We start from the raw sequence: 12,434 nt of genomic DNA on the forward strand, positions 1-12,434 counted from the left end.
GAAAATCTTAATATGGAAGAAACGTACATTGAAAATTCAATGGTTCAGAATTCAAACTTTATTGATTACTTCACCAAATGCTTGTAAGATTACATCACAATATGTATAGAGTCGAACATTATTCTGTATATTTTACATGAAAACTTTACACATTGTATTTCTTCATATACTATATATATTTATATTTCCCAGTCTCAAGGGAGGCAAAGTAGACATCCATAGTTGCAAGGGAAGGAATGCTTTTCAGAAAATATTTAAAATGCACTTCAAGAATGAAATACATAATGGAAATGAATTGGGAGTTGAATTTGCATTGGTAATACACTAGTAAGTCATATGCTGCTGGGGTTTAATGAAGATATGCCTGGATTATACGGTACATTTGTATTCCTGTATTTCCCCCACTTCAATTGTTTTATGATAATGTGACTGGCATCCATCACGTAAACTTGTTGATTCAGTCCAACTCCAAATCAATAGCGAACAGCACTAGCAAAAATGAAATGTGTATATATAAAAAAAATCTATTAAGCAAACTTTAGGGCAGAAAAATTGTATATTCATTAGAAGTCTTAAGATTTCAATGATATATATATATATATATATATAAATAAAAAGAAAAAACCCAAATGAGCATGTGTGGCATGTAAGAAATGGTAGTGTCGGCCTGGATTAGCAAGCGTAAATTTTGACAAAATAAAACACCAAATGCTTTGAAAGCAACCGTTACATTCTTAGGACAATTTGGAGTTTAGTGTGAACACATTTAAACCAAATGAGTCTTTTATCCCAAACTAAAAGCATTTAAATGCAAAAACTTCTGTGGGTTGCTTGAATGAATTTAACTCAGAGATGATTGTTTAATTGTATGATGAAACAATAAAAGGATGATAATGAGCCATTGTTGGACCTTAATCATTAACAAATATACCATTATTCACTGGTGCAAACTCACTGCACATCGGGTGTCTTTTACAAGCTCTTAATAACAGGGGATGATCTCATTTCTGTATGTCTATCTTTCTTCAGCCTTTAAAACAGACAACAATTTACAGATATGACAAAAGCCAAAACAATGAAATCAACAGACGATCAGAAACCAGACATACAGCAGTACTGGTAATAAATTATTTTTGGAGCCATCCAGAAGAAAGTCAAAATAAAAATAAACAAATATGACTCATGACTCTCAACAACACAGACGAATGACACAGCAGAAGCGCCACCCAGCTGGGTCACAGTGCTGTTCTCTCATAGGGGAGCGACTGACGGCGATGAGTCAGGACTGGCAGGGAAAGTATGGGACAGTCACACACAGTCATTCTGCGTTCCTGTACAGTCCTTCAAATCACAGCAGAGGCTTATACACGCAGACCATCCATCCACTTTACAGCCCCGCTTTTTTCCCAGTTCATCTCGGAGCTGTGTTCCCAGTTCTGATCCGCGTTATGATGATGGTGAAGGCTGCACTCTGCTCAGTTCAGGAGCGGCGATGTGGAAGACGGAACCGATGCGAAGGAAAAATCGCCGCAAAGCAGCGCGAAGCTCCGGAATGAGGTCGAACTGCATCATCTCACACAGATGGTGGTAGTAGCAGGAGGCATGAGGCTTGAACTGAAAGAAAGATGACAATGTTAGACATTCATGTCCCTCAAGCCACCCCCTATGAGACTTTCTTCTTTCAGACAAATACAATCAGAGTTACATTAAAAAATGTCCTGGCTCTTCCAAGCTTTATATGGCAGTGAATGGTGGTTGAGATTTTGAAGCCCAAAAAAGTGCATCCTTCCATCATAAAATACTCCACACGCTGGAGTTAAGCACGCACGGTTAACCAAGGCCTTCTGAAGTGAATCGATGCGTTTGTGTAATAAAAATATCCATATTTAAACCTCGTGTAGCCAGACCTTCAGACTGATGGCAGAAGGTCTGGGAACCTTGGCTGCTTTGAATGGCCAAGGCCCACCCAAGAGGTCATATGACTGACAGCTAAAGCAACCAATAATGTTTTTTATTTATTTGCCACGTCATGTTTATGGGCATGGAAATGTCCCCACAGTAACAGACCAGTGTGTAAAACTCTTGGGCATATTTTAAACATTCTATGCCGCAAACTTTAGATATTTCACATACTTTTGAAAATCCAGCTTGTAGTTGATCCTAAAAAGTGCTCATCGTCACTGTTGGAAACACGACGGCTTTCTTCTTCTATGAGGGGGTTTGGTGCCACGGCGTCTTTGTTTCCAAGAATGTTAAAGACACACGTCTCCCGGAAATCCTGTATAATTCAACCAATCTGGTGATGACTTTGAAACTCAATATGCATCAGAAGTTCAGCCAACGGTCTGAACAAAACTAGGCTGAGACTAAACCTTTATAAACCATAATGTCTAGCTTCCGCTCACTGTCGTTTGGTGTTCTCGAGAGAGTGGTGTTCCAGCAGATGACGTAGGCATAGCGTAAACTCTGGTGAGAATATGATCGCGAGAAGCAAGTTTTGTTTACACAAAGGAAATTCAGTCTTCTCTTGGCTTATATTGAAATCCTCCCACATTTTTCTTTGCAAATCTTCGTTTTGTATTTCGAATTCTCGACCGGTGTTTTGTTTTGCTCTCTTCTCTGCACTTCTGCTACATCCTACGTCATCCGCTGTAACACCACTCTCTCATGAACACAAGTATGACAGTTAGCGAAAGCAAGAGATTACGGTTTATGAAGTTTTAAACATGGATATAAAAACACATCAATTAGCTTCAGGAGGCCATTATTAACCCCCAGGAGCTGTGTAAAGCACTTTTTTGGGCTCTAAAATTTTGACCACCATTCACTGTCATTATAAAGCTTGGAAGAGCCAGCACATTTTTTAATATAACTCTGACTGTGTTTGTCTAAAAGAAGAAAGTCATATACACCTAGGATGGATTGAGTGTGAGCAAATCGTAGGGTAATTTTTATTTTTGGGTGAATTATTCCTTTGTCTTTTCAGTTAGAGGCTTCCCTTAAAGACCTTTTATCAGAGTGTCAATCTGGAGTGGAATGCCTCTGGAAAAATCTGATATTATCAGAACAGTGATGAATGGAAAATTGTATTTTAGTTATGGACAAGGAAAATCCTCAGGGCTGCCAGTAGATTGTCTGCGTAATAGCGCAGGTCTCTTTTACATATAAAGGTCATCACACTGACAAGCTGGCGTTTCAGCAGGGTGCTTCCTGTAATAAAAGCCTTAATTCAGACCCCTGAAGGATAACAGAGATATCCAAAACAAGTCTCTCCTACAGGAAATAACACCCATTGGCTAATTATCAGACTCACCTGTATGGTTAAGGACACTATTTTTGCCTTCTGTTTTTCTTGCTCTTATGTGGAACATGTCAATATTTTACAATATAAAACCATGGCTGGTAAGAAATATTTATTGGCTGTTGAGACAAAAAGTTCATTATGGGCCCTGCATCTCATGTTCTGGTTCAGTGAGAGGGTGTGTTTTTTTATGTATGTTATTACTTTGTCATCAGGCAGTCTGAGTGTCCGGGTGAGGAGCAGCAGCAGGAGACTTGTCCAGGCTTCCCGGTGGCTCTCTGAGGTAAGACTGATGAAGTAAGCCAGGGCTTCACTACACACCCTAAATCAAACACACATATTGTTACTGTCCTAATACCTTGCCGTACAGCATATGTAAATCAGAACTTGATTATGTGACTCATCCCTTAATGTTTTACATAAAACAGTTCCTACTGCTTTTTTTTTTTTTTTAATAAGAGTCATACAACTGATCTGATTATTACACATCCAGTAATAAGTGCAGCACCTGTATTTTAGTGCTTTCAAAGCAAGTTCCTAATGTCAGTAATAATACAAAACAATAATGAATCAACTCGAGAGCAATTTCTTACAACAATAGGTGCATCTGAACACGTAGTACAGATTGTATTGTATCAAAGTAGCTGTCTTTGTGTTGAGCTTGGTGAGCGAGCGTGATTAATGAATGAGGCACTCACTGCAGCAGGCGTGTCTGGATGTCTGGCCAGGAGTCTTGCAGCTGCGTGTCGGAGTACATGCGAAAGAGGATCCTCAGACTGCAGGCCAGACTGCTGGTCTCTTGCTTCAGGAGATTCGGTTTTGACTTCCCCTTAAAGCCTACATGCAAGATTAATAAAAGACACACACCATAAAAAAAAGAGTCTCCTATAAATTACAGCATTACCACAACCCAGACGAGGAAATAAAAGAGTGCGGACCTGCTCTCCAGAGTGCTGTCCTCTGCTCATTGTTGGAGTTGAAGTCCTTGGCAAACCTGTGGGACTCAAGGAGGCAGTCAAGCAGTTTGAAGAGGTGCTGTGATGACAGGTGTCTGTACATGCCCTGATCGGCCTCTGTCTCTCCCTCTTCTGCTTGCTCAAGTGCATCTCGCTATTGAGAAACAATACACTTAAATTTAGCATGCTATAACTAAGCCATGGTATCAACACCATAAGTGGCTGTTCACACAGGCTGCATTCTCACAGTTATTAGTTGTAATTCATAAGGTTTTATGGAGTTTACTTTCAAACAGAGGTTATGTGAACACACCTGAGCAGCGGCCATGTTCTCAGCATCCTCCCTCTTGCTGGTAGTCGGGTAGAATACAATGTTGTCTATGGTCTGAATCAACTCCAGCTGTACGACACACTTTATAAGCAGCCCTGCAAACAGCCTGTGGTCTGAGACCCCTAGATCAGGGTAAGAGAGTAACATGTTAAAAGTCACAGCAGAACTCAGAAAGGTGATGTGTAAAGTGGTACGAGGATTGGGCAACGAGGTTGTCCAGTGTTGTTTTATTTCACTTACAGATCAGCTTCCATTCAATCTGCAATTTCTTTGTTCCAGTACATTCTCAATGGACAAAATCAAATCCATATAATTTGTGCTTATTCAATGAGTAGTTTCACATGGATAAATGTCAACAATAGGGAACAAAAGTTGGTCGAGTTTTCCGTTTCATGCAGACTTTAAAAGAGGAAGAGGTCATATTGTTCAAAGAGAATGTGGCTGTTGGCGGAAACTCTAAACTTATGTGGCTTCAGCAGCTTACAAAACTTCTTTATATTTTGGACAAAGCAAGCAAGCTGTGTGGCATGAGGTTAGGTTTGAAACTCTCAGTACAAGAGTAAATCCTATTGAAACTTCAAAGGGATTTTTTTTGTTCTGTAATATATTTTTTTGCATTGTGGTAACAGGGAAATGGAGACTTCATTTTCTTTAGTCAAATCGAACTGTTTTAAACACTACCATTCAAAAGTTTGGGGTCGGTAATCCTTTTTACAATGTTTTTGAATATTTTTTAGTAAGTATTTTATGCTCACCAAGGCTGCATTTATTTGGTTAAACAGTAAATGCAGTAACATTGTAAAAATGTACAACATTTTAAAAGAACTAAACATTTCAACATTAATATTGAAAACAGTTGTGCTGCTTAATATTTGTGGAATTAAACAATAAAAAATAATTTATTTGAAGTAGAAGTCTTTTGTAACAGTCTTAACTGTCACTTTTGCATTGCAGCTGTACGTACTGGTTTGGGATTTTCCTTTCCATGTTTCATCACTTGCAGTGGACATCTGACTGTGTCCTCTCTCTGAAAGAGTCCTCTCAAAGCTGCTCTGCGACTGAGAATCAACCTCAACGTCCTAAAAACAGACAAACACACACATGCGTATGAAAATCAAAGCCTAATATGCAAAAGTCCACTATAAATAGCAAGCAAAGCATGGTGGGTGTGTCTTAGAGTTAGCAGAGAGTAGGACACAATGTATGACAGAATAAAGGTGCTTGATTGTGGCTTATTATGCGTGTGTGTATTTGCAATATTTATGTATGTTATTGTGATCTCACCATGTGTTTCCCTTCTCCCACCTCCTCTTCCTGTCCAGCTGGTCGCCATGTCAGCAAGCTGTTAAGGGCAAAGTCAGAACCAAACTGAGAGAGCATTTCATAAGCAGAGCCTGAACAGCCTGTTCAAACACTCTCCGATTTCAATATCAGCGGTCATTTGAAATATATCATATAAAAAAGTACTTTTTAGATTTAGCCAGAAAATAAAAAAAATTCTGAAGTGTGATTTGAATTTATTTAGATTAATTAGCATATCTTGTAAATTTTTGGATTGTTTTTGTCTATTTGATATTTTTAGAGATCCATCGACAACTCATCAAAACACATTCAGACGGAAGGCCGTTAAGTGTCATTGAAACAGATGGTGATGTGCAAGATTGTCATACGCATGAGGGCTGGTGGTCTGGAAGATATCCAGCATGCAGGCGCAGGTGACGTCCCACACCTCCAGACTGAACTTCTCTCCGTTCAGGATCACCAGGTTCTCCAGACAGTTTGTGCCTGACCGTGCCAGCTGCTCATTATCTGAGAACAGAGGCGGAGTTGTGAGTGTAACATACTAACACTTTCCCTGTATTACCACACCCTGCTGATTTAAAACACTACCACCCACAGGGCCAATATGTTTCTCCAAATGTGACATGTGTAGGCGTCACATTTGAAATGTCCATCTGGAATGAAGTACAGCAAGTAGCAGGGCAATGTCTTAAAATTCCTAAACTCTCCCTCATGATTAGCGCAACAGATGAGCGAAATCCCCCACCTTGTTTCACACACCACTGCAGCTGTGCAAAAATATCCGCCAGCAGCACCTCGCTGAGAGGCTCGTAGAATTGCGTGAACACGTCGCAGATAGCGTAGAGGGCGTGGTTACATGTCGTTGTCATCCACTCGGTTTTCTATGAAAAGAAAAGGCATGTATGCGATGCATCCATTTTATTTTACAATTTGGAAGATATTTTCTATCAATGTGCAAGCCTTCCGATTTAATAGCCTCTATAGCTAGAAGAATAAAGCTAGAAGCTACAAGTGACTGCATCTACTCTTACATAGGGATGTAACGATGTACCCTGAGCCGGTTGAAAATCACTAAAAATGTAAGATTATTTAAGTTGGTCGAGATGTTAAATGAATCGCGAAACATTTGTGGGTGAGGTTTTATATGAATGTGTTTCTGAAAAGAAATGACCGTCTTCAGAAAGGTTATATGGCGTTTTCTTTTCATCTTGCCTCTGTGTAATGCATATTAAAGTAGTGTTCATAAGAACAGTGCTGTTTTGTTTAAAGCAGTAACCAAGGAAACACTGCATCTCGGCTGTTCCATAAGCGCCACCTGCTGTCAGAGAGTTAATCTGCGTCCTAGTTCAACCCGTCTGCTGTTTTATGTAACAATTTTACAAAGCTAAAGTCAGACCATTCTGTTTTTACTTCAAATTTTGAAATGATCCAATCTGAAAAATGCTCACGTTGCATGTATGTAGCATCTTTGTTTGGATTGTGATTAAAACACAGTGGTTGCCTCTAATTTTAAACAGAAAGAGCACAGGCAAAGCCTTGGCTTAAGATTTCAGAGAGATTTCTTTCAGTTGTATTATGTATTTATTTGATTTGGGATTTGTTTTAAAATTTCAATTTAGATTTTAATTTGGCATATTTCAATTTCACAAAGAAATGTGCAGCATTTTGAAATAATTAAAGGATATCTTTCATAATTTGTTTTAAATGTCATTTTGTTCAAAAAATTTAGAAAATCGTATCGTGAAATTAGTATCGTGAGTTGAGTAAATCGTTACATCCCTACTCCTACATTAAAAATAAGGTTGATACAACTTAAAGCTAATAAAAATCAGCTAGCTACATTCAAGTTATATAAGGATCAAGTATCTTATAAATTAGATCAGATTATATGAATCAGTTGAAAATATCAGTATTTATTTAGATATAGTTCTGATCTAATTTATAAGATAACTAGGAAGAAAGCGTTCCAAATTAATTATTCAATTGAATGAATGAACCATTTTTGTTAATTAAAATGAACACACTGGATTTGAAATGAATCAGACTTCATTTGCTACTACTTTAGTAGGTATGTTAGTGAAGCATTTTGCTTATTACTTCAGATCGCTCAGTTTGAAGGTTGCATTCCCAAAATAATGTGACAATATCAGTGCTGTAACACTTTGTTCTGCTACTAGTGGGAAAAAATGGCCTGTTATTGGACAAGCTGAAGTATTTTACAGTTGAGCTACTACCACATTATTGAAAATGTAGATAGGTTAGGAGTGTTGCTAAAGTTGGTAGAATTAAAGTTGTGATTGATACTCACTTCAGTTTGCTGCTCAGGCAGCTTCATGTTGTTGAATATTCGGAAGATGATCCGAAAGAGGTCATGCCACCAGTGCTTTTCAAAGGTGTGTCCGTAACTCTTCATGATCTCAAACATGACAGTCAGACCCCTGCATGACACAAACCCTCAGAATAAGTTCCAAACATCCACATAATGTCTTTGTATGGAAGTGAAGATGTGGACCCACCTGGTCCTGACGTCTAGTTTGCAGCGGTTGATGATGCAGGAAAGCTCAAACAAAATGGGGAACCAGCCTCGCACCCAAACGCGGTCACCAGGGGCCACATTCATGTCATCACTTGTGTATTCCCTCAGTGCCTGGAAAGGGGAAGAGTGACTAAAATGTCATTTTTGAAGCTCAGACATCATGGGTAACAGAGGTTGAGGTGATAGCACTCACCTGCGGCCTGTCAGACACGTATTTAGCACAGTGGCGGATCAGCCGAATGGCTTCCATACTGGTGTCAGGAAATGCAGCGTTACACACAAACTCTGACAAACACTTGACTGCGTCCTGGAAAGAGTGGATGGCTGCGGCAAAATGCTGCTGAAATGTATTCACTGTGAGGAAACAGAAAGGATAGACATGAGAATGATGTTTTGTTTTTAAATATTCAAGATGAAGGTTTTAAAATAGCGTGAATTTTACGGTACTTACTAACAATGTGTCCTGTGGTTTGAAATGCGAGGTCCACAATATTCTCCTCATGATCTGATGCTGCTTGATGGAACACAGAGAAGATGTTCTTCCAGCCGGAGCGAATATTAGCAGCCTGGGAGTTCACCATCTGGGCCACACATCGTATCACCATGTCCCGGATAGTGGGCGACCTTTAAAATAGATAAAGTTATTATAGAAGTAACTGAAATGCATGGCTTAAAATAAAAAATAAAAAATGCGCTAAAATAATAACTTCCGATAGGTTTCCTGAATCCTTCACCCATCAGACAAACTGATAGTTATGCCCCAAACTTGCTGTTAAATGAACTAATGTTGCTGGTTTTGATGGCACCACAAAGCCAGTGGTAGGGTTGCATGATTAATCAAAATAAAACTGAAATCATAAATTTATTTAAAAGGCGCTTTTATTTGAAAGGCAAGGGCTGTGATTTATTTAAATAAATATATGCACTGTGTTAGGGCGGTCTACGGTTTTCCATCTAAATAAAAGTTTGATGGTTTAACATTTGAAAATGAATTTTAAAAAGTGAATATTAAATATTTTTTGAATATTTAATATTCATTTTTTTTAAGTTCATAAAATTCATTTTAAAAATGAACATCAAATAATAGTAATTTCACAATAGTTTTAATGTTAATGTAATACTGTAATAATTATATTTCTTAAATATTCATGTTTTCATTTACAAACAGCAAACGGTCTTTTTTTTTAAACTGCATTTTAAAATCACAATCTCGACTTTTATTTTTTATTTTTGAGATTCGCAGTTAGCAATAAGATTTTTCCCCCCAAATCATGCAGCTCCAGTGAGTGTTTTTTGGGAAAACAACCTGCAAATGGCCTACTTATAGTTCTTGTTGCAAATAAGCAGGGATAACAAAATATTTCACCTCTGAATATTACACGTTTCACCTTAAGTGTTTAAAGTTCACAGGTTTCATCATGATGCATCAGATTGCATCATTTCTTTAGCTCTCCAACCATTCTCCAACTCCTCACCTGTTCTTCTTCATGATGTGTTCAAAAGGCCTTAAAAAGTCCTTCTGGAAGCGGAAATTGGCCAGTTCTCCTTTCTCCAGAAACTTCATAGAGAGTTGTCTCAGGGAGTCCACAGCAAAGATGGCCACATCCTCATTAGGATTACAACCCACCTGCCAAATGAGAAATCATACACACTCAGACAGCTGTTTTACTGATTTATTAAATCCAGAAAAAGCATTTCACCGGCAGCTTGAAGGTGCGGTCACGTTAGCAAAATTTGACTGCACCTTTAGGCAAGGCTACAGACCTTGTTGAAGTGATCTCCGATGACCTGCCAAATGCGTGACCACTGCAAACGGATGCGATTCATGTTGTAGTAGGAGATCTCCACAATCTTCTGCAGACTGAACATGCGTGGCTGGTGAGCAGAAGCCAGCTCGTCCATGGACACCGCACAGAGCCAACGCACAAAGTCCACTGGAGATGGAACAGAGTTAACAATTAATACAAATCTCTGAGACATTTTGCCCCCAAATATACTATCTACACATCCACTGTCTACTGGCAAAACACATTTGTTTTGAACAGAACGGAGTATCTGTGTGAAAGTAAATCAACGTGGGTTGGAAGAATGAGTCAGTCCAGAGAGCCATTCGTCTAATGGTTAGAATACATAAAATGACCAAATAAACTGCGTCCACCCATACAGTCTGAAAAAGATTTTCAGAAAAATTCATACACCTACAACCAAAACATGTAGCAGTTATTATAGAAATATTACAAAAAAGTCTTTAACCAATTTAATCCCACCAGTCACAATGACCGTAAAGAAGGTTTTCATTTATAAAGCTCTAAAAATCTTACTAACTGATGTTTTAGTGCATTTCCTGCAAATATGGAAAAAATAAAGTGTCTCAGTTAAACATGCAGTTTCACATGTTTAATGCAAATTGTCACATGACCAGAGCAGTTTACATCCGGTTTGCACCATGAGAAGATGATGACTGCATCAAAGCTCCAAAACAAAAGGCTAGTAAAGTATGTTAACAAAGATATGACAAAGAGTTTTGGTCCACATTATCTTTAAGGTGTCTAGTATAAAATATACACTCCCTGGAACAGTGAGGCCAATTCCTTTATTTTTGCTGTAGACTGAAAACATTTGGGTGTGACATCAAAAGTTAAATATGAGACAAGAGATCAACATTTCAGCTTTCATCTGGATCTGATACACAACTTAGCACTTTGTTTGAACCCACCCATTGCTCATGTGACCAAAAGTATTGGATCATGTGACTGACAGGTGTGTTTTGTTGCCCTGGTGTGTCCTATTACATTGATTATTCAAACAATAAATAGCACTGAATGTCTGCGCTAAATTTCAGATTTGGGTTTTGCCTGTGCAGACTACATTTATAGTTAGAGGTGTAACCAACATGAAAACCAGAGAGCTGGGTGAAAAACAAGCAATTGTGAAGCTGAGAGAAGATGGAAAGAGCCATTGCACAAACAATGGCCATAGCCAGTACAACCATTTGGAATGTCCTGAAGAAGAAAGAAACCACATGGTGTACTAAGTAACAGACTTCGAACCGGTAGACCAAGTAAAACATCAGCAGTTGACGACAGAAACATTATGACAGTTGTAAAGAAAGACCCTAAAACAACTGTTAGTGACATGAGCAACAACCTCCAGAGGGCAGGAGTGAAGGTATCGCAGAAGACTTCATGAACAAAAGTACAGAGGCTACACCAGAAGATCCAAACCACTCATTAGCAAGAATAGGAAGCAAGCCTCAGAAATTCTAGGACAAAGTTTTATGGACTAATGAGACAAAGATTAAGCTTTACCAAAGTGATGGAAAGGATAAAGTTTGGAGAAAAAAGGATCTGCTCATGATCCCAAACATACAAGCTCATCTGTGAAACACAGTGGAGGTAATGTCATGGCTTGGGCTTGCATCGCTGCTTCTGGGACAGGCTCATTAATCTTAATTGATGATGTAACATGACGGCAACAGCAAAATTAACTAAGAAGTCTACAGAAACATTTTGTCTGCCAGTTTACAGAAAGATGCAACCAAACTGATCGGGAGATCCTTCATCATGCAGCAAGATAATGACCCAAAACATAGTGCCAAAGCAACAAAGGAGTTAATCAGGGGCAAGAAGTGGAAGGTTTGAGACTGGCCAAGTCAATCTCCAGACTTAAACCCTATAGAATATGCATTTTTAGCAGCTAAAGAGACTGAAGGGAGTAACCCCCCCAAACTGAAAGAGGCTGTGGTAAAAGCCAGCAAAAGCATCCCAAAAGAAGAATGCAAAAGTTTGGTGATGTCAGTTGTTGCAAGCAAAGGATTTGCAACTAAATATTAAGTCTTATTCACTTTAATCTAGTTTAAGTCAATCTGTTCCAATACTTTTGGTCACATGAGCAATGGGTGGGTTCAAACAAAAGATGCCAAAATTCATTTTTTGATGTCAAACCCAAATGTTTTCAGTCTACAGCGAAAATAAAGGAATTGGCCTCACTGTCTCAATACTTTTGGAG

At 38.6% G+C, this 12,434-nt stretch overlaps 1 protein-coding gene across 1 annotated transcript in view; it reads right to left on the bottom strand.

The window, feature by feature from the left end:
• Nucleotides 1–30: 30 nt before the first annotated feature.
• Nucleotides 31–12,434, bottom strand: part of LOC306859923 (brefeldin A-inhibited guanine nucleotide-exchange protein 2-like) — a 41,437-nt gene continuing 29,033 nt past the window's right edge. The window contains exons 25-39 of the mRNA XM_079401336.1: nucleotides 10,191–10,360; nucleotides 9,902–10,053; nucleotides 8,878–9,050; nucleotides 8,620–8,780; nucleotides 8,407–8,537; nucleotides 8,199–8,328; nucleotides 6,636–6,771; nucleotides 6,259–6,397; nucleotides 5,873–5,930; nucleotides 5,553–5,667; nucleotides 4,571–4,710; nucleotides 4,240–4,411; nucleotides 4,000–4,138; nucleotides 3,506–3,623; nucleotides 31–1,614 (exon numbers count right to left, since the gene is read on the bottom strand). Of these exons, the coding sequence (XP_079257462.1) occupies nucleotides 1,447–1,614; nucleotides 3,506–3,623; nucleotides 4,000–4,138; nucleotides 4,240–4,411; nucleotides 4,571–4,710; nucleotides 5,553–5,667; nucleotides 5,873–5,930; nucleotides 6,259–6,397; nucleotides 6,636–6,771; nucleotides 8,199–8,328; nucleotides 8,407–8,537; nucleotides 8,620–8,780; nucleotides 8,878–9,050; nucleotides 9,902–10,053; nucleotides 10,191–10,360 (2,102 nt within the window). The 3' untranslated portion in view covers nucleotides 31–1,446. The remainder of the gene's footprint in view (nucleotides 1,615–3,505; nucleotides 3,624–3,999; nucleotides 4,139–4,239; nucleotides 4,412–4,570; nucleotides 4,711–5,552; nucleotides 5,668–5,872; nucleotides 5,931–6,258; nucleotides 6,398–6,635; nucleotides 6,772–8,198; nucleotides 8,329–8,406; nucleotides 8,538–8,619; nucleotides 8,781–8,877; nucleotides 9,051–9,901; nucleotides 10,054–10,190; nucleotides 10,361–12,434) is intronic.

This window comes from Barbus barbus (genome assembly GCF_936440315.1).
Source record: "Barbus barbus genome assembly, chromosome: 40".
Taxonomy (NCBI): Eukaryota; Metazoa; Chordata; class Actinopteri; order Cypriniformes; family Cyprinidae; genus Barbus; species Barbus barbus.